Consider the following 23,479-nt stretch of genomic DNA (forward strand, 5'->3'; position numbering starts at 1 on the left):
GATATATGAATTTGGTTTATTTTTCTTATGAGGAAATTTCTTTCGTGGGATGCCGTTGAATGTTACAAGTATAAGATTAAAAAGAAACTTTTCCTTCAAACATTTCCATGAAAGTTTTCCACATGTGACAGTGAGCAACTACACTGAAAAGAACTTTATCTTGGGGGGGTACTCTGGTTCACAAACAGTGCAACTGAGACTCTGGCAGAGACAATAAAAAAACGTGATTGAGGCTAAGTTGTGGGAGAGATCTACTGTATGCAATATCCTTGGCGGTGTTCAAGGCCAGGTTGGATGGGGCCTTGGGTGGCATGGTTTAGTGTGAGGTGTCTCTGCCCATGGCAGGGGGGTTGGAACTAGATGATCTTAAGGTTCTTTCCAACCCTAACTATTCTATGATTCTATTCTATGATTCTAATATTTGGTGGGAGACTGAAGGCAAAATTTTGCAATGTCACATCAAACTACAAAGGGGAACAGCTGACAGATGCAACACATCATGCTTCATTTTTATTTCTGCCTAAATTATTTGAAAGAATTGGCCAAAGTTACAATAATACCTTTGCTGCTTAGTCACAGAATTATGTAATGATGATGATTGGAAGGTACCTTTGGAGGTATTGTCTAACTTTCCTGCTCAAGCAGGGTTCCCTACAGCTGGTTATCTGTCACTATATACTGATGGCCCTTGAATATCTCTAAGGATAGAGATTCTACAGTCTCTCTTGGGTAACCTGTGCCAGTGCTCAGTCACCCTCACAGTAAGAAAGTGTTTCCTGATAAAGTTAAGACTGGATCTCCTGTATTTCAATTTTTGTCCATTGTCTCTTATCCTGTTAGTGGGCACTGCTGAAAAGAGCTAAGTCTATTTTCTTTAAAGCCTACCTGAAGCTCATTGATGGCTGCTGTCATTGTGAGGCCACTCTCAATTATCTGAAAGATCACGGTAGTCAGGAGAGGTGTCTGAAGACTGAAAGAATGTAGATGTTAATCCTGTCTTCAGAAAGGCCAAGAAGAAGATCCCATGGAACCATGGACTAGTCTCACCTTGATCCCTGTGAAGGTGATGGAACAACTAATTCTGAAAACCATTTCCAGTGACTGGGCACTGACACAGGTTGCCCAATGAGGTTGTTGAGTTTCATACCTTGGAGATACTCAAAACTCATCCAGACACGGTCCTCAATAACAGTGTAGATGGGGAGGGAGGCTGGATAACGGGACTTCCAGAGGCACCTTCCAACCTCAATCATTATATGATTCTGTGAAAGCTGTGGTATGAGAAGCATGTGTTACCCTTTTGTTTTCTTTTTTCTTTTTTTTCTTTTGTTTTCTTTTGTTTTCTTTTGAAGTACCTTCCAAAAAAAATAAAGTTTTTTTAAAGTATAAATCAAATATGTGGCTAGTCATACACTGCCTAAAATTTGGGGTTGTATATGTTAGAATACTGCATTTGAGAGGAGACTGAGGTAGCTAATATCCTCATTTAGTGTCAACAGGAAGCTTGAATAGAAGTAGGTTATTCAATGACCCAAATGTGGCCATCGATTATTCAAAGTCCCTGAATATTCATGCAGAGCTATGTGCAAACTGAAGTTAAAGAATATTTTTACATCTTAGTCACAGTAATTGACAGTATAAGTTACTTCTCTGAACTGTAGTGTTTTCTTCAACAGTTTTAGTGTAGAACTAGTCTGAGATGAAAGGTCCAGTTACTGTATACTCAAATTGTCCTTTAATATCAGTAGTTTTGTTATACAGAAATTAATGTGTACTATCTGTGAAGATTCAGAGTCAAACTCAGTAAAATGATGTGTCTTTTTTAATGTTTTACTGCATGATAGCCATTGGATCAGTCATAAAGTAATGTTTTTGTTGAAGCATTCCTGTTTCACCTGGGTGAACAAAATCAACTCGGTATTCAGTGCATTCTTACATATACATGTGTGTCTAAAACAGAACGACGTAGTATAAAGATTTAGAGATTCCTGCATATGGGTTCAGTCAATCACATTAACACAGCGTCTGTGATTTCACTGGCCAGGAAAAATTGTGTATCACAGGTGTTGGCAGGAGATGTTACTCTTCCAGATTTGTTCCTGGACCTAGCATGCATAAAAAAAAAGAATATGTGACAGCTGCATTATGGTGAAGTTGATAACATTCATAATAAAGGCAAAAGAAGAAAACAGATTATTATATCTGTTTTGAAATGATACCTCATGGCTACAGAAATAAAGCCCTGAAAGGAGTTATTCACATGTAAATGATAATTCTGAATGGGGTTCAAACTTGTATTAAAATGTCTTTTAACATAGAAGCAACTCTTAAATGCTACTTTTTTTCCTTAGTTTTGTAGTGGCTACCAAGCTATCTTTACAGCCATGGATTTTTTTTAGATGGATATTAATCTTCATTTCATTAAAAACGTTATTTTTAGATGTTCCAAGTGTGCTCAGCTATCAAGAACTCACTCCACAATACTGCCTTGCAATATTAACATGAAAAGTAGGAAATTAATTCCTTGTATTAAATTTAAATGCATTCCTTCCTTTAGACTATATTAACAGAGATATGTATGAAGTTTTCTACCGCTGTAGGGTAGATAGCTAGACTTATCAGTTTGATTGTCATTTGCATATTGTTTTTCTTGAATTTACAAGATAAATTAGTGCATGGAGTAGGAATGTAAATGGAGTAGCACAGATTAAATATCCAGATTTGGGTATAAGAATAGCAAGCAGTAATTATTTATGTTATGATTCCACATACTGGATTTTCATTTGATATTATAAATTACTCAAGGGAGATTTCTGAAGTGTCACAGGGCAGACTGGGTTTCACAGCACCTTACCCTTAATGCAGGGGAGTTTGGTTTTCCCTGCTGTGAGACTAACAGTAACTTAATGGTAGGCATCACAGCTTCCCATTTCTAAATAGGAATGATTTTCCTATCTTTGTAAACTAAACAATGCCCAAGTATGTTTTTGGGCATTTTCCTGTGGCAGTTTTGTGTGTTTATTTTATTTTTAGTTGTTAATATTCTTTAATGACTTTCAGTTTAGTCAAAATCCCACTGCAGAGATATTTAAAACTTAAGTGGTGGATTTGCCGCAGTAAGTTTGTAGACTAAGAGAAATGGATGACACTTCAGCAGCATTTCATCAAAATGGCAGTAAAGGAGCTAGTTTTCAATTGGTGTTAATAAGACTGAAATTTCTCTGAAGGTGTGAACGTCGTTTTGAAGGGCACAGCAGCCGCTGCTATCCATGTGGAATTGCAGTGTCTCCTTGTGGACGGTTTATAGCCAGTGGATCAGATGACAAATATGTAAGTAATGTTTTTCCTTATTTTCCTCCTAAATTATAGAAGCTAATCCTACTGTATGCAAAGTAGTCTTCTATGCATGTTTCCAGGATTCAGCTTGATGCAAAACAGGTCTATTATAGTTTCATATCTTTCATTTTTATATATCAGTTATATATGATTCTTGATCTGTATGTTCATTATTTTGCCTGAAAAATCCCTCAACAACCAAATCTTAGTGTTCAAAGTAATTGTTAAAAGCTTGTTTCTGATTGTTTTCATAGAGCTTGACACTGAATTGTCACTTGCCATCAAAGATGGGAACGATACCCCTGTAGCAGAGCTTTATGTAGTGTGTACATATCTGACCACTAGGAACTATGTATCAACTACGCATTATTTTACTTAAGCTCCCAAATACAGCATGATGAATCTTTCATTACTTGTTTTGTATGAACCCATCAGCTGAATACAAAATAAAAAGTCATTGAACTGTAATTAGAACTTTTGATAATTCATGGCGTAATTTTTGTGTGTGTGTTTCCTCCCCAGAAAGGTTCCCTTCTCATTCAGTGTCAACTGTATTTAAATTATTACACTTAGCAAAGAGTCTTGAGTAAAAGTGTATTGCTACCATTTTGACTATGCACTTATTTTTAATTCAGTAAGTCCTGCATTGTTGCCTCAATTTCTTGGTGTTTTCTAAGAGGTAAATGACTCCTAGCTTGTAATATATGCCTTTGGAACTAGGTTAGGGTTGGGTTCACTGTAAACACATCCTTCCAAAACAACTGTGTAGGAAAGCTATTTAATTTCTAGGTATTTCTAGATGACTCACCAGGACTATGACACAGGGTTTTTTGGTCAACTTCAAATTCAGAACAAGAGGAATTTATTGTTGTGGCTAGTTTTGAAATACTTGCTCAAATTGTGTGAAGATTAGAGATTTTATTGGCATATTGCCATTTGGCAATACCTAAGGTGTTCTTGACATTTCCATGTTAAAATATTTTTTCAAGTTTTTGGTAATTTACATTTCAAAACATAGCTTGCAATACAAAAGAAAGGCTTTTTGCTTTGTTTGTGAAACAAAATGCATCTAATATTGATCTCAGCTCATGACATATATGATATAAATATATTTAGTTGAGATTGCTAATTAAAGTTGATTTTGATTAGTATAAAAAGGTGCAGTCACAAGACCTTCTGTCTCCTCTTTTGCATTAAGGTTATTTGGAACTATTGCTGATACAAGAAAAGAAAGGCATAAAACTTGATTTTGTCATTACTCCAAAATTCTTGGCACTTGGTTGATGAATATCTGGACTGCATCCTGCTCCAGTTGGCATGTGGTCTCTGGTAGGCACTGTGCCAGTCAATACTTTTCAGTATGGCTCCTGGGTTGGAATTTTGCATAATTTTCATCGTATGTCTTTCATATAGATCTTTCATTGTTCTTGTTGTCCCCTCAGGAAAATAGAGTCAAGTTTCAGACTCTTGCTACAACTGACTATTAGGACAAAATACAGTTTGAGGGCATTTTTCAGAGGCTTCTCTTTGAAATGTTGAGACTGAAACTTTGTGTTTCCTCTTGAAAAAGAAAATTGAACATGACACTGAATAGTTCATTCACATCGCTAAACTAATAATATCCTTACAGATGGACTGATGTGCAACTGGAACTGTTTTAAGAGCATCAAGAAGCCACATATTTTTGCAGATTGTATTCTATGAGTGAATGTCCATTGGAATTCAAAAAGCTGCATAAAACTTCAGCAGTGCGGATACAAAGCGTTACCTCGAAATAATGCATTCTGGAAATACATTATGTAGCTTTCCACTGACCAACAACTGCATCTTCAATCATCTCAGAGATTAATTTATCAAGTGCAATGCTTGCACCCTGTGGTTAACAAATGTGATTGAATTTACAGCCAAGGAGGCAGAACTGGAATATAATTGAGAGACATTAATCTTAAACTGCCTTTTTTATTCCAAAATATTTGAAGTGCTTGACAGAGAGGAATATGTTTGGCTGCCCTGATTAATATAAAAATCAAAACCGTATTTCCACAGGGCATAGAATTAGAAAACTGAAATACGCTATTGTAAACAAAGAGATGCAAATTCTGTCTGCCTTTTTCTCTACTTACAAAGTAGGGGACCTATTTTATATGAGAACAGCTTCTCTGTGGCTGAAGCAGCCACTTACTTTTATTTGAACTGCTTTTGTGTGTGTTAGTATGAGATTTGTACATATTGTAATTCACATGTTGAAAGTGTTCCGCTAACTGACTACTGCAGCTTCTTTAAGACAGCCTTCATCAAGAGGTGTAGGTCCTGACAGTGTGATCAAAGCAGGTACCTGCAGTATCCTGGCTTTGATTGTGATTATCCTTTCCATAATTCATTGTGATTAGAAAACACAGAAAGTCAACATTTCTAATATCTTCTCTTCATCTTAAATAGCCTCAGGTTGCAAATGACATGGGTTGACATTTTCTTAAATGAATACACATAATATTTTAATTTCTAACCATTGTGCAAAAGGTTAGTGTGAGGTTTCTGTTTATCAGACAATAATATTAAGGATGCTGGACAAATACTCTGATTTGATTTAGATTTCTATTTTCCTGGGCTCTGTACAATTATGTTTACCTAAACATTTGTTGACCAAAGCAATCTTAGTCTAAAAGGACAAAAATATCTGGAGTATGTTAAATGCTACTTTTAAAAATAGAAATTGCTAAACTTCTCCTGTGCTCCATATAGTACTAGTTGGCTGGTTTGCTTCACATCTAAATAGGTTCTTCATCTCTGTCTCTGAAGACCTTAGGGTTCTCTGAATAAATTCCAAGTTTACAGAAAATAAAGCAGGGAATTCAGAAATAAAGATTTGGCTCTTTAGTTGTTTACATATTCATTCTTGCTAGTTCTCTTTGAACTGTAGTCTTTAAGGGGCATGTTTGATCCTAGTGCTGAAACGGAATTTGCTAACGTAAAACCGTGTCCATGTCAAATCTCAAACCTGGGCTTACAGTTCACACTGACTGACACATATGGCAAACTCAGAAGTTTTTCAACATAACAAGTAATGTATGCAAATGTCTTCCATTTTATTTATGCTTTACATCAAAGTAAAGGATTTTGCCTGAAACACTGTCTTTGGAAAACATTCTAAATCCAGGATTAAATTTATGCCTTCTAACTGTGAAGACAACAAATCTAGAGAGAGTAAGACAACTGTTTCTTCTTCTCCAGAGGGCATCAGCACTAAAAGAAGTAACAGGAGACAGGATAAGGCAATTTGATGCTTATACGTAACACTAGAGTTCTAACCACATGTTAATCCCTGAATGTTAACATCTGGACAAAATTGGTTTTAGAGTAAATTTCCATTATACAAGTGATGCTGAAACCATACTGGTCAGAGGACAGAATCAAAGAATTCTGCAAACCTGCGAGTTCTGGCTGGATGCAAACCTGGACCTGATAGTGCTTGCAGACTTAGTTGTTTTCAGATACAAGATTCTGCATCTGCCATAATACAGACTGTTAGAACTGTTAGTTACAGAGGCTGATATTGCAAATAGAATGTCAGTCTTACTGAGCAACATATTTTAATATTTTGCTATGATATGTTTATTTAGTTGTCTCATTATTCAGTCTCAAATAGTATAATATGTTTATTGTTTTCCCTCTTGGATTAGAAAAATAACTTACAAGGACAAGAAAAATATGTATAATAGAGCTCTTAGTTTTATTTTTATTTATTCTTACATCAGGACAGGTATCTTTAAATGTATTATTTTTTATTTTGTCAATCTCAAAATGCATTCAAAATGCAGTGCTATCTGTAAAACTCGTCATACACTTTACTGAGCCACATATGTTTTGGCTTTGCGAAGCCATAGTGAAAACAGCTCTATAACTTGAAGTAGTTTAATAGTAGTTCATTATTCTTGAGAGTATTTGGAGGTATCATTGATGTTTAAATTTTAAATCTTTAAATTTTAAATCTTTGATACAATAGAGTATGCTGTAGTGTTGACTAATACAGGGTTTGAAAACTATGAGGATAGTTTCTTCACTGGGAAATTACTTCTAGAAATGTTTGACGCTGGTGTTGCGTAGTATATATGGTCTGGTCTATCCTTCATCCCAGAGGGCTTGCAGAACATAATGTATTGTATGAAGCAGTGTTGAGGACTATTTGGGGTATTTTGGTTTTCAGTGTCATTGGTATGCCAATGATATATTGCTCAAGTTTTGTTTCCTATGTCCATATTTTTTAACTAAGATACTCGTTAAGGGAAAACATCTGGAGAAAATAGCACTAGTAATGTTTACTGTGGAAAAACCAGGACTAACATTGCTTGGCAGAAGGAAAACCATGGCAGAGAATGAATGACATATACTGCAACTACCTCTCTGCCAGCTAGAGAAAATCTATCCCTTTCCAAACAAGAACACAACTTTGTGATACTCTTGAACCTCAGTTTCTTGGATTCTTTGGTAGTGTGGTTGTCTCTTAGACCTATTATCCTAGGAGGGAAGAGATAAACATTGATTTCTTATTAATACAGTCATGACTTTACAGAGTGCTGTTACTTGGTTGTCTCTTGGGTATATCTTTAAAGATGATTGCAAATCTTAGTCTTGGTAGGTTATTTGATGAACCATGATATTATATGAGCCTGAGCACATCAGTTGTTCATCATCACATCATGTTCATCACATCAGTTTGCTTCTTGATCGGTTCAGACTATTGCTTTGTCTAAGCCTCTACACCTCTGAAGTGACCACCAAGAAAGCAGACTGGCAGTTGAGATTATGGGAGGATTTTCTGCTGGCTATAGATGTGTGCATATTTAACCACTACAGAACATCTCTTTTTCTAGTGGCCTGTTAAACTGAATTTTATGAGGTTGCAGTGTGTTACTGTGTTAACCTTTAATTTTGGTAATTAGAGAGCTGAGTGAGAGTATGAGAAATTAGCCTTTTTGCCAAAGAAAATAATTTTATCAAAAATACCCCATATTCAGATGTAAGCGTGATGGGAACCCAAAGTAGATAGGAATACCCAAGTTTCATTAGGAATGCATGTATGTAGCAGTGAAGTGCCAAAAGTGGATATGTATAGAGTTATACCCAGAGGGCTTGTGTTTTCTATATGTATACCTCCTACTCTGCAACTTTGACAGCATCTGAATTTTGTGTCATTGGTATATATGCCTGTAAACCTACAAGTTGATTGCATTGTGCTTGCAAATTTATTAAGAGAGGGGTAATCCTTTGTAAAGCTAATGGAATTCCCTATTATACCTGAAGATCTGAATGAAGATCCTCTGCATCATGTGAATCTTGCAGTATTTCTGCCAGTCAACACCGGCATGTGAGCAAGGAATGCAATTATTGGTTCAGTTAATAGAGAAGAGTCTCAGCAGCAGTCAGAAAAGAGGCAGGGCCAGAGCGGGTGTGATCCAACCATGCTGCTTCATAATGAGAAGTGAAATTTTCAATATTCTTAGAACAAAATCTTCAAGTAATAATTCTGCACTCTGCCAAACCTAAGTATGTTGTAAAAGTAAAAGGAACCTAAATACAACAGTGTTTGGTGCTACACAAATTCCACAGGCAGATAAGTAAAATCGGTCATATACATGAGGCTTTGAAATTGACTAATTAAATGGAAAGTAAAATCAGGAAAAATATAAATTTGGAGTTTCTAAGAAGGATGGCTTACAGAGATATGGTTTAGATTGGTTTATGTAATCTTTTTTTTTAGTGAGGAAAATTCAAACTCCATTGACTATAACTGCCAGCACACTGATACAATTGAAAAGTAACCCCTGCAAATTGAAAGATGACCAATCTTGATAATATTAACTTTATAATAATAAAGAGCATTATTAATTTCCTTTTACTCCTTTTGCAGATATGTCGAAAGAACTCGGATGGAAACTTGGATCTTAGTGTAGTGGGCAGCTTCCTGTGACTACCAGAAAGACAGCCTCCATAAGAGGCATTTAGAAGGGGAAGGGCCTTTCAGAGGGCATACTGTACTCAACATTTTGGTGACAGGATTGAATAGACTTTCAATGCTACCATGTGGCAAGTGTAAAAGATATCTTGGGACTAAAGAACGTTAATCAGTGCTTAGGATACTTGTGAAATCTGTTTTATTATGTGTGGGTTTGGCACTGATGCCTATAGTTACCGTAGTCTAACACTTTCCACTATAATTCTGTTTTCAGTTGCTTATAATTGAGAACATTTTGGGCTGAAACTTTCCATGCTTCAGGCTGATTGTTATTTTTTGTTTTAGTATAAGTAGTTCAGGTGCTTTTTCAGCATGAGGTTGAGGAAAAATATATGGTTTAGTGGGAGATGTGCCCCAGTGTAAACAGGGGGTGGTGGTGGAGTGCAAGCCAAACAATTAGATCATGTAGTGTGGGAATGTGCATCATGTTTGCCGGCATTAATGGAGGTAACGGAGACTAATACCTTATTAGTGAATCCAGATATCTTTCATAAAAGTGTAAGTAAGATTATTTACTTATTTTTCTATCAAAAGGCTTTAAAGCTTCCATCTTCTGTAGCTCATTTGAAATATTAGTAAAAATAATCGTAGGAAAGGAATGACTGGCAAATCTATGCAAAACTACTGAACTAAAAAAAGTGTTATTTTTGTAAAGTCAAATTAAGTATCCTGGATACCAGTGTCTCTTTTTTCTTTTTTTTTTTTAAAATATTTTTTTTCTGTGATTTGTTTGTAAAATATGTGCTCCAGTCTAAAGCCACAGCAATTACAAATGTCTTTTCTTTAAACTGCTGTTGCTTTTCAGGTCCCTGTGCAAGAGCTGATAAAAAGAAGAATTTTTCTGTCATGTTTTCAGTGTTTCTCTTTGATTGATTTAAGACAAGGGGGTAATGGGTTTAAACTTAAAACGGGGAAATTCAGGTTAGATATAAGGAAGAAGTTTTTTACTGTGAGTGTAGTGAGGCACTGGAACAGGTTGCCCAAAGAAGTGGTAAATGCTCCGTCCCTGGCAGTGTTGAAAGCCAGGTGGGACAGAGCCTTTGGCAACGTGGTCTAGGGTGAGGTGTTCCTGCCCATGATAAGGGAGTTGGAAACAGATGATCTTAAGATCTTTTCCAACATGAGCCATACTATGATTCTGTGGTTCTATGGTTTCCTTCCCTTTCTTTCCCTTCCCAGGAGGGAGTAGGAGTACAAGTATTTTGACTCAAATGCATATGGCAATGGATTGGACTAGGAGGCTGTGGGAACAGATGGGGACAAGTTTCGTTCGAAGACAGAATATAAGAAACAGTGGAAAAAATTTCTAGTGAAACTGCAGATAAAGAGTCAATTTATATAGCACAGTCTCTCTACCAATGCAGTAGAATTAGTTTTCCATTCCGATACAAAACCTTCCCCTTAAGGAGGGGTCTTCACCCTTCTTCCTTGTCTCTTTCTGCAAACTTAAAGAAGAAAGCACAAGTTTGTATATATATGTAAGGTGCTAAATATGCTCTTACACTGTGGGTTAATGAAAATTGACTACTCCAAATTTTCTTCAAACTTCAAGTGAAAAGAAACACAAATATGTATGTGGTAATAGGTGCAGGAAACTTGTTTGGAAGCTATTGGTACAGGTAAACGATTTTTACTTTTGGCTGACCCTTGGACAGAAATGGAAAGGAAATGCCAATATCTACTGCAGCAGTATTTTTATTACAAGAAGTTGGTCTTAATATAAAAAAAAGGGATTGACTTTGGCTAAAGCCTATAACAGATTATGTGCACATATGGATTTTGGGGATTGCTGAGTACTTCCTAGACTGTTTTGCTTTCTTTTTTATTACATTTGGTTTTCTGAAGTTCTTCCTCTGTCATTGAATTAATATTTTCAACTTTAACTTTTTTTTCTTCTGTGGCTAGTGTTATGGTATCATTTATAATCCACTTACTGTTCTTTATGTTTTTTTCTGTAGAGAAGAATATGCTAAAAAAAAAAATCTAGTAAGTATAGAGTAGAAAACCAATTTGAATGACTTCAAAATGTAGTAAAACTAGAATGATGGCAGGATACAGTAAGAGAATGTTTATACTGTAGTTATTCCACCTTTTATGAATACCTGAATGTAATTTCTGTTAAAATACAATTTCCTTTTTTTTTTTAATTGAAGTTAAAAATAAATTTACTGAAAAGTTTATTTTCAATCTTGCACCAAGTTGACTTTTATTCTCAGAATTTAAGACTATCCCTGGCTACCTTAAATATCTGTGAGCAGAGTTACTTATATAGAAACTGGTTTTATATACTTTTTAATGGTGATGTTTTTCTTTTAATCACATTTTATTGTGTTACATGTCAAGATTTGTCTGATTTAAAATATTTGCTATACTTTCCTTAAAGCCACCATAAATGGAAGAGAAGATGATAGCTGCCACTACATAATAAACTATTGCGGGATGTAGTTACGGAGTCTGCCACTTTTTTTTTTTTTTGTTAAGCTAAACAGCCCACCCTAAATATTTCAGGTTTATAGGGCTAGAAATTCAGTATCAGAAAGAAGCTTAATGCTAGTTCTGTTAGGATAGAATTGTATGAATAAAGTACAATGGGAAAGTTGTGTTCCCAGCCATGTTCTGTGTTTTGTCTAGCTGATGAATGCTTCAGTGGTTAGCTACAGGTGGGCATCTCTCAGTACTTGCTTGTCATTATTTTTCTCTGACTGAGTGAATCTTGTTACACAATGTGATGATTTACAAGAGTGCTGCATCCCAGCCTAACTGTAGTTCAGAGCTTGAAATAATTTCTGTAGGACTTTCAATGCTTTTTAGGTTGAGAGGTGTGATTAGGTGTCGTCTCCTTTTAGACAACTGAATACATGCTTGCTAGATTCTATTGAAGCTGCACAACTGCTGCATAGCAATTTTTGAAAGAAAGGTGTGAACCAAATGGTTGATTTAGAAAGTGTGTGGAAGAGCATAAATTACTAGAATACCTGGGTTTCACAAGCATTGGATTTGTCTTGAAAAAAAAAAAACAAAAACCAAAACCCAACATTGAAATATTATCACATCTACTTTATAGAGTGGAATGGGGACATAGAGATTAAGCCAAAAATGAATGTACTTCTCCCAAAATTAAACTGAGAACCTAGAATGGAAAATTAATTTTTATTGGATAAGTTTGGCAAAGGTCTATAAGCCACTAGATTAGGATGGAAAAATTTCAGCTTCACTAACGATGTCTCTCTGTGGTATGTTCCCTTGGTTAAAACATGAAGCCATGGTTTTTCCTAGCTCAGAAACTGTTGGAAGGCATTGTAGATCTGTAATTCCAAGCATTTGGTGCTTTGACTCTTGCTGTCCTTGACTTTCCCTCTTCTTTGTGTCTAATTTCATGAAAGGGAGGGAGGAAAGTAGGCTTGAAAAGTAAAAGTAGGGCAATTTGGGGCTAGAAAGGGAAAAGATGGTGTGCGATAGAAAGCAGAGTGCTGTCTGGTGCCTATACCTCTTTGCCAAAGACTGGTCTTAGTATATGCAGAAGAATCGATTCAGGCATTCAAACAACTTGCAATTGCAGAGTAATTAGTTTGTGAATGGAAATAATTGTTTGCAATAGGAGTTTCATAAATCTAGAAATTCTAGAGTTGATTCAACTATCTCCAGTATTTTCCTCATTCAGTTCTATTCTTTTTAATTGTGTACTTTCCATCAGAGAAAATAATTTCATGTCGTAGAGACACAGTAGAATGCTTTTCTTGTGGCATCATATCACTTTTATCTTGTTTGGGTTCACCTTTCCTGTCTGTTCCCTTGTGAACTGATCATGTCCCAGGTGGTATAAGTCCTGTCACTGTGGTGTGGCCGTATGCTTTAAAACAAACATTTTAAAAATCCGGCTTTCATATTACTAGCAATCAAATACTCATTATTATGACCAGTTGCCTGAGATGTCTGAAAAGTAGGGAGGAGGATCTTACTTTTTAAGGGAGAATTTCCAATTGCCAAGCATTTGCTGTATCCTTTTAGGAAGGATGCAATGATTTTAACACATTACTGGGAACTGTGCTACTTTCCCAGCTAGCATGGCAATATCTTTGTGGAATGCTACGTAAGATCCAGAGGTTAAAAATGGATACCTATGTTTCTGTCTGGTTTTAAGTACTTCATTTATGCCAGTAGGTGGTTTTAATTCTATACACTGGACTGAATCCAGCATATGTGAGGTATATAAACTGAATGCAATTAAGTAGATTTACAGTTGGCCTGTTGGTTTACCTCTCAGTTAATATGGCCACGAATGGAATATTTGACACTGAGGACTGTCCGGTGCTTTTTCAGTGCTGGCTTGGACTAGACAATCTTTGGAGTTGACTGATAAGATTTGTTTTCTGAGTGAGGCATTAAGTGTTTTTCAGGACCTACACTGGTCCATGAATCTTTTAATAAATTGGGAAGACTGTCTATTGAGTCCACAAGTTTTTGGGACGCATATCTTGCAGCAGTTTGCCATCTGCTATGGGAAGCTCAGCTGCATTGGTTCTGAATGATAACTAATTTTAGGGTGGTATCAACGAAAAAATTTATGTTAGGCTGTGCTCTGAATTCCATGTTCATAGTCTTAACTGAAGAGATTTAGTAAAGACAATGGAACATTGTATTTTTTTTATTGTGACTGAAAAGTTTGGATTGTTATATTTGAGTATTTTTTGCATGCTTTACAATATATTATTTTGAGAAGCATGTTTTATTTAGAATGTACAAAGTAAGTCTGCATCTACATTTGTGTCTTTTTTGATATGCCTTGTGTATGCATATTGTCTGACTGTATCCTGCAAATAATTATTTTTTACTAGATAAGGCATAGTCTAAAACAATCCTATGTGCCTGTATGTGACTCTCTCAAGTGTTTCTTATGTGGAGGACTTATACTACAGGATTTATTTTGAATAATTTTCTGTTTTATTTATGTATGATAATGCTAATTTAATACCACAGTCCAACCATTTTCATAGTATCAATATGTCTATGACTTCCATTGAATTTTGGATTCTTTTCTTAATGCAGTTTTGCATTAGTACTTTTTCATTAAAGAATATAATTATTTTGCTATTGAAATTAATTTACTCCTTGGAAAGTACTTTTCCCTTTCTCCTTTGAGGAGAAAAGCAGGGAGTATGCTTTTTCTCATTTTTGATACCCACATCACTTGTAATATTATTAACTTGCTATTGAATTCAATACTGTTTAATTAAAAACTGCAAAGACCTGTGTAGAGACTGAAAAAAATTATTTAATGTAGCGACAAACTTAAGGGTTTTTTAATTTAGAAACTGAGGTTTCTAAACCTTGGGTTTAGATTCTACATATTTCTACTTAAAATAAATGGTTTAAATTCTGAAGGACACCCTTTAAAATACGTTTTTAAAGGGTCATTTTACCTGCCTACGTGAAATGTAACTAATGTTTTGTTATTTAAGGGGAAAAGATTGTGTTACTCTCTGTAAATATTTTTTTTTAATTAACCATTTGCTAAATTGCTCTGAATTATAGAAATAGATTCTAAGATGTTGGTGACTTTTCTATCTGTTTAGCTATTATGAAGTTTCTCTAACTTCTCTGTAGGCTGAATCTTTAGTCTTCATATACTATAACTTTTTTCTTCCAAAATGTATTTTTTTATAAATGAAAATACAATTTTACTGTTTTTTAGGCTTACATATATGAAATGCGTTCAAGCACTTTTTCACATAAACTGGGGGGACACACAGAATCTGTTATCAGTGTGACTTTTAGTCCCTCGTCTCCACAGGTAAGTTGTTGCTTTTTTTCCCCTATTTGTAATTAAAATATGTAAAATCTTCACTGTAAGCTTGCTTTTTACTACTCTTTTACTTACCTGCCAAAGTGCTGTGTGGCTGTAAAGGATTGTTCATCTACTTCCACTGTGGTTATTCTGTCAGTTATAAACTCATACAAAATGCTTCATGCTACAGAGACAAATGCTTTGACTAAGAGCCTATAAAGAAGAATTCTGGCATGGGAACTATTGCAAAACTGTACTTGTTGAATGTTGGGAAAATGTGCATCCACCTCAAATTACCTGACTGGATTATTAATTCTGAAAATGTAAGAGAGAAGTAAGTAGGGGCAGGGAAATGGCAAGGGGCTTTGGCATGCTGTATTTACTCAAAGGCCTGAAAGATTTAAAAAGCAATATTATTTTAAATGATGCCATGTCAGAATAAATAGTGTAATAACTTTATCACAATGTTTTGAACAACTATCACTGTTGTGTTTTGAACCTTTCAGATATCTATAAGTAAAAAGTAGTCCAAAGAAGTTAGGCATTAGGCAATGACAGTTCCTATTTTTTACTGATCATTAAAAATAAACTGTGTTAACAGCATTATGTTTCAATGTAATGGTTTAATTATAGTGCAGCAATAGAAAACAGACTTCTGTGTGTCTGTTTTATCTTGGAACAATAGCTTCCCTACAGCTTATCAGTCACATGAATTTTTTGTATATTGTTTTGAATCCTATCGACTTACCTTCTTTGTTTTCATTTGTTGAAACACGAAAATACATTGACGGATTGACACTTTCTATACTTCTTATTTTAAAAAGACAACAATGGTCATTACATACAAAAGAGTGTACAGTAGCTCTTTACATCCTCAACACTGGCTGTACTGGATACTATCAAAAAATGTTTATGCAGTAAGCATAATTTTTTTTGCATGTAGGAATATTGTCACATTTGCATATCTCCTTCTATTTGTAAATAAAGATGCTAGCATTCCTGTGATTTTAGAATTTCTGGAAGCTTTATTCCTTGTGTATGTGTTGTTTGAACTGAGAAACTGTTAATTGCTATCTTGTGGTGAACATTTTGAGTTTCTGTTCTTTGCATTCAGCAATGCTATGTTCAACCAAATGGTATAGTTTATTAAATTTTGCACCCAGATAAAAACTAGTTTGACGTTTAACAATGGACAGAGTTCTGCAAAAAATTTGTTATTATATACCAAGTAATAGAGCTGACTGTAGGCTTACAGCATCCTGATCTGTGGTCCAGCTGTTGGAATGTATTTTAGTGGAAAATGTCTTGTTAAAGTTTAACTGTTAAAAGTCTAGAGGCTCAATTGCAATAATGCTGTGAATGAAGGCTTTGAAGTAACTATGTTCAGGCAAATAAGTTGTTTATCAGGTGGGTAGAATCCATAAATGGTATAAAATAATGACTATGGTTACAAGCCAAACTGGTCTAAATGGAAAGTGTTCCTTGGGGCTCAAAGCCCTTAATACTGAACTGTATGAAGTAAAGTCAGTTTGGTTAAGAGCCAAATCTGAAGTCCAAGGACCAGAAACCCTTTTCTTGAAGAACTTTCCTGGGAAGCAAGAGCTGTGGATTTGAACCAGCTGACAAATTTCCCTATAGATATGGTTTGGGGGAAGATTTTGAAGATGACGTTAGTAGGAAGACTTTACTGAAAAGCAAGGAATGTGCAGAAACTGCTCCTTTGAAGGATTACAGTTGCATTGTAAATTCCATTAATCAAGTCAATCTGTATAATAAGTACTCGAAAATGTTTTCTAAATAAGCATTTTTGGGGAGTTGCAGAACCAAAAAAAAAAAAAAAAAAAAAAAAAAAAAAATTAAAAAAGAAATCAAAAATCACCTGGGCTTTCCAACATAGGATGTAGCATGAAGTTAGGAAAAGAAGCTAAGAAATGAAATGGTAAACTTGTGGAGTGGAAAGGAAGAAAACCTCTATTAAATCAGTAAAGAATAATGCAATGCCTTGGAAGAAAGACTTTTCATTAGGCAACCAGAGTTTCCAACACTAGAAGAATTTTATACCTACCACTAGTGAGGGTTTTAAGGTTGACACTGTTCCTGTTTCATCCAAAATTTGAATGAATATGACCAAGAATTATATTGGATTCTGAATAACCTCTGCACAAAGCCCCATTGCATTCAATGGGAAACACTGGCAGGGAAGAAGTAAGGGGTGAAAAAAGGGAAGTGGCTGATGAGTGAAATTCAAACATTATGGCTAAGCTTTCTGCTGTGGAAAGATCCAGCCAAGAGTGAGGTGTACTGGCAGCACTCCAGTTCAGTGGTTGCTTGCCCAGCACCTGTCCATGAGGTAGTTTGTTCCAGCCATTATATATCACTTGTATAAGTATTCTTCCAGAAAAAGGAAAAAACCTGGATGGGTATAATAGTGATTTTTTAACTGATGGGGGGCATTGTTGCTTTCATCATATAATACTCTGGAATGATTTATCAAATGGTTGCTATGAAAGCTGGACAAGGGAAATAAGATAGAAGCTTTGCAATTATCTTAGATTTATTTTCAAGATGATTTATCAGTTTTATTATTCTTATTGTCACGTCCTAATTTTCACTCATTGTTCAAAACTTACATAGCACAAAGTGTTTATCTTATCAAAAATATTAATTGATTTTCAATCTATTTTAGGGAAAATACATTAAGGGATATTATAGTGTTTAATTGTGATAACTCTAACACATTTGAGTCAATCTAAGTTAAAATAGGGTGGGAGTCTTACCTTCCAAATATGGGAACAATAAATCATCTCTCTTTGAAATGTTTTTGAGGCAAGATAAAAACAAATGGGGATACTACTGTCATCAGCTGGTTTTTGGTGGCTTGTAGTTGAGTATTGGTTTCACCTTTGTACAAGCTGAGTGAACACTGTGTGGCAAAACCATCCAAGTACACTTTTGCGTATTATTATCCTCATCAGTAACTGCTTAAGAAAAATAATTTAAAAAAATGCAGAGAAGAATTAAAAAAGCTCCAAACTCTGAGCCAGTATAATGTGCTGGAATTTAATGTTTCATGACAGAATCATGACTTTGGATTCAGTATGCAATTGCTACCACAGTATTGATATACTCAGAGGTAGCTTTGAGAGAAAGAAAACCCACCTGAAACTACACTTAAATAGAACAAGCCCTGAGCAACCTGATCTGAATTCAGCATTGACTTTATTTTGAGTGGAAGGTTGGGTGAGACCATTTCCTCAAGTCCTCAGAAGGTTTCCTGTTTGAAGTATGCAGATATTTAAACACATGCTTGATAAGTCAGTGTAGGGCATTTGAAGAAAAATAATCAAAAGTATAATTTACATTATACGAAATACGGAAAATCTGTTCTATTCTCTTTGTCTATAGACTTAAAGGAAGTAAATATATGACAGTATGATGTAGCCACCCAACTGATATCCCGAGAGATAACGACAAGATTAAAAAAACCCCACAGATCAAAACTAGACTAAAATGTACAAAGTCCTCAGCAGCCTGGTCTGAGTTCAGTGTTGACCTTACTTCAGGCAGACTGGGATGATAAGATTTCATGTTATTCCTGCAAATTGAATTATTCTCTGGGATGTATATACAAGCTCCAGAAATTTCTTGTTACTGGAGTCATGGCAATTTAAAATTGCCATGTAATAAACATTAACATCTTGTGATTACCATGTAAGTTCAGCTAGTGGCTTGTTTATCAGTAAAATATCGAATTTACATGTGTGGAAGATATTAATGAAAATTTTTACTCAATAGAATATATATATTTTGTATTAATTTATAAGTCTGATTTTATGTTTAGAAGTACAGCTATTTCAAATAACAGTAGTTTTAGGTGTTATTATATTGTGGCACATTTAGATTAGATACTAACTCACCACATGAGCATTACTTGGCAGCTGGAGAAAGTTAAATGAATAGTAGAGAGCTGGAGAACTCTTTCACAACTATATTTGCATGGGAGCCACTGAAAATTAAGTACTGATTTTCTGCCGACCTGCTTGAAGAGGGACATACTTCATGTTCCCAGTCAGGATGTTTGCTTGTGGGTCTCAGATAGTAATACGATTTCACACTAAAACCACAGCTTAGTCAGAGTTGGCTACAAGTGGTTTTGGATGTGTCTGGAAATATGAGTTATCACCTTTTACTAGCTCCTAACAAGGTATATATTTCCTGGTGGTCACATCTGGAGATTTCACTTTAAATCAAATTGTATGAAAACTCCATTCTGTTGCAATTTTGGTTCACCATTGATGGTTCACTTAATCATAAAATTTTCCACAATGGGGGTAGCTTTCATACTGATATGGAAAATTCTTTTTCAGACTTTAATTTGCTGAGTTTTGACGTTAGTATTGTATTAGTCTTGTCTGATTCCTATGTAGAGCACATTTTTTCCAGTATGATATTCTTCCTTAGGATTCAGGGCTATCTTGTCACAGACTAGATCATGTGGATTTAAAACTTGTGACCGGTTTGACCTCTAATATGATCTCACAGAAGTTAGGAAAGCTCTTTCACATGGTTCTTTTGACTCTACTGTTTGTCCCAGTCGATCCCAATTCCTCCCTCTCATAATCCGTAAGTACATCAAAATTAGTTGTAATTTCATAATTTTTGGATTTATCTCTCCTGTAATTTTATCTCTGAGAGGAATAAGCAGCCAACTGTCAGCTTTTCTGATCTTCTATTCCAGAAGATCAAATTCAAAGGCTAGAAAATACTATCAGATTCTAAAAATTCAATTTTTTCTTTTGCTTTTCTGAAATGTATTTGAAAAAAATTCTGCTTGAAGATAAGAATAACTTTCAAGAATCTGGTTTTAAAAGGTTTTTTTTATAGACATTTGTTGAAAACTTACTTGGTAAAATACCTTTGTCTTATTTATGGCCCTTGGATTGAGCAACCTATATATTAATGAAACAAGTTGAAGCAGAAGATGGAAAGTAAAGCTAGCTTGGACATCTGAGGGGAAGCTGTTGTCATGTGAGAAAAACTTCAGGAGTGTGGGAGTGCTCTCATAAGGAACAAGAAAGCAGAGAAGAAGTAGCAATGAAAAGGCTTGAGGTGAAATCTGAGAAAAGCAATCAGGATCAGGGTGGATAGCTCACTTAAAAGAAAATCTGGCAACTGTAGCAGCCAATGGGCAGAGATCCTCTTGTACTGTCTGAGAAAAGAAAAACATCCACATATATAAAGGCTAGAATGGGTTTTCTGAAGAAAGTTAGGAACTGAGACTGGGATGTAAGCATATCTGTGGAAAAGGACACCTGGTAAAACTCTGAAGACAGATTACTTTCTTTAGTATTTTAATTAGCTTCAGAAGTAATAAGCTTTTGCAAATAGGTTACTATTCATCTCAGAAAACATAGTTTCCTGGAATTTGAGGAAATTCACAGATTTCCTGAGCTGGAACTCAATATACCTCTACTATGCATGTTAAACAGCTACAGTTAATTTACATAATACATAATATACAGTTAATAAAACATAATTCTCTAAATGCAGTAATGTCTTGCTCAGGAATTATTGATAAAGAAGAAGAAAAGATGTGCTTTTTTTTCATCAGAAATGGACTGCTGAATTGTTAATTATTCCTGAATACAAGAATTCCCAAACCTGCTTGTACCATACAGGTCTTTTTTTTTTTCACTTTAGGGCTTTCTACTGTAGAGACCTTCGAGCATTTCCTGTGCTGCCATCTTAAGAGTTTCTACTCCTATGACAATGTAGGTTACATGTTAAATAAAACGTGCTTGCAACTATAGCAGTTTAAGCTAGCATGTTTTACTTAATTCTTTTGATTGTCTGGTGTGATAAGATATGCAGTCACTTAACTGGCTTGGCTGAGAATCTTCAAATGCAGAGTGTGATTAAAATTAAATGACAAAACAGAGGAGACTGTAAGAGACTAGTATTCTTCTAGAACATCCTTATGCTTAACATCAGGTTTTCAACTCTTCAGTCATTTCACAAACCTGTTCTCTTTCTATGTACTACTTTAAGGTGCTGAGGAAGAAATCTCATCAGTTGTCTTTATGAGCAGTAGTGTGCAGTAATGCAGGCTTTGTATGCAGACTGTCTTTGCCAAAGACTGCTGCAGCTTGTGTCTGCTGAGAAATTCTTTCCTTTACCCATGTCCAGCCAAAGAAGACAGCTGCATTAAAAAGAAAAAAAGCCTGCTGCTGACCTCATATACATGCTTTCTGAGGTTTCTGAATGTATTTCTTTCCTTGTCTTTTAGCCAGATTTGTGTACTCTCATTTGTGTAACCTCAGGGAATTAAACAAGGATTTGGAGTACACATATCTGAAATTTAATGAACATGTAAGTTTAATTTTTTCTATCCAATTTACTGAAATAGCAGTCTGCCTAAATTTTATTAACATTCTATTTTCATTCACCATCATGTTCAGTATACCTCTTCTTTTATCCTCAAATGTACAGATTTATTATCATGGTATTAATTGTAAAACAAAAAAAAAAAAACACCTGAGATGGCACTTAATACAATTTACCTGAATTTTCATAGGCTAAAGGCTGTTCCAGTTTCATCAACTTGTAAAGGGTACTAAGATATTAACATAATGCAGTCTAAGGCAGTTTCATGTGCCCTTTCTTATTCTTATAATTCTCATAAATAAGACTTATCAGAGGGAGAAGTTGGATTCCCTGGACCAAACACTGCAGTAAAAAGATCTCTGCAAAAGGGAACAGCACCCTGAGTGCTGCTAAGCGGATAAATCATTATGACAGTGAGCGAGACCTTTGATTTTTTTCATGTAAGACAGTGCTTTTAAAAAAATCATTAGCAGTCACTGACTGATGCAGCTGTGTTTTTTACAAGGCCGTAACTTGTTAATAACCTGTGAGATAGTGTTCAAATTTAGAGAATTGCATAACTATCCAACTTTCAGCAGTTAACTGAATTTAGAAATTCAGGGAAAGCGCAGATGTATAGCTTGTCTTTTATCCTAAATTTAGTCCTAGTCTCCGTGACTTTGGGGAACAGAGAGGCTTCAGCTTTACCCACCTTTGGGAGATTCTCAAAGTGGATTTGGTTTCTTACAGTGCCTCATTTGACTGCTATGTTTGAGTCACTGGTTACATTTGGAAATCTTGGCCCTTGCCAAGCTTTCTTAAAAGCTGCTTTGATGGAAAACAATGTAGGGCTTTGAGTTGTACCATACTCTTGCTGTGAGGAGGGTGGTCAAACCTGTGGAGAAGCTATTGATGTGACACCACAGACAGTCCTACTGAATTTATTCCAGTCCCTGAGAATTCAGAATCAGAGTTCCTCACTGCACATGTATGTCTCTGCTTATAGCAGGAAGATCATTCCTTCTGCAGTTTCTAAGAAAATCTTGTGATGCTGTGTGCCAATTAATATAGGAATTGATGTTGTTTGGTGGAAAAAGTGTTTGTGCCAAAGAAATTCTTGTAAGTACATATGACAACTCTGAAGAAGGATGGCAGATTTTTAAAAAGGAAAGAAAAAGCCTTCTGTAAAGTAGAAAGGACGTTATAATTCAGCTTAATCATGGGATACTCTGGCCATTCTAAGTGTGTTGCCAGCAAATAACAGCTGTACACCACATGATTTTAGATGAATCTTGCAGTGGCACGCTTCTCAATTCATAGGCAGTTTATTACAAATTCTTTACTGCATTTCTTTCAAGGGTATATTTTATTGAATGGCACTACTAGGTTGAAAGGGGTGGTACTAAACAGTTGATTACTCAGCTGTTTAATGTAAATTCTGTTTACCAAGTATCTAGACAGGAAGGGCGGGGGTCCCCTGTGCACTGAAAAGAAAGTATTGGCTGGGAGTAGGAAGGAAAGGCACTAACTGTCGTCATAGGGATAATTTGGAGAACAGGCAGTTTCTTGGAAATCATCAGATAGAAAATGAGAGTGAAGAGGAAATGGTGGAGACTAACTTTGTAAGAACTGGATGGAAAGAGCATATATGTGGAGAGAAGTGATGATAATGGAGAGATTAAGAGAGTGACTAGAGTGAGGGATTGAAAGCTCTGCTGAGAGAAGATAGCTGCAAGGTTAAGAACTGGAATTTCTGCACTTTTAGTTAAGCCTTTTTTTCTGAAAAAGATTGCAAAAGTGAGATGCCCATGGCCTGGTTTTCAGACTTACTGAGAAGTAAAAAACTAGAAGAGGTTGCTCTTGACCTAACAGTTCTGCAAATCAGTGTATTCAATGCCTCAGAAAAAAAAAAGTTTTTTTCAAAGGACATGAAGAGAAACTGCCAGACAAAATAAACCTCTCTTGCTCCCTTCACACACTAC

General features: G+C 35.4%; 1 protein-coding gene across 1 annotated transcript in view; it reads left to right on the top strand.

Moving 5' to 3' along the window:
* Nucleotides 1-23,479, top strand: part of WDR27 (WD repeat domain 27) — a gene marked incomplete at both ends in the record, with an annotated part of 105,645 nt that overhangs the window by 48,113 nt on the left and 34,053 nt on the right. Inside the window, 2 exons of the mRNA XM_080615873.1 lie at nt 3,228-3,330; nt 15,042-15,140. Of these exons, the coding sequence (XP_080471999.1) occupies nt 3,228-3,330; nt 15,042-15,140 (202 nt within the window). The remainder of the gene's footprint in view (nt 1-3,227; nt 3,331-15,041; nt 15,141-23,479) is intronic.

This window comes from Psittacula echo (assembly GCF_963264785.1).
Source record: "Psittacula echo genome assembly, chromosome: 4".
Taxonomy (NCBI): Eukaryota; Metazoa; Chordata; class Aves; order Psittaciformes; family Psittacidae; genus Psittacula; species Psittacula echo.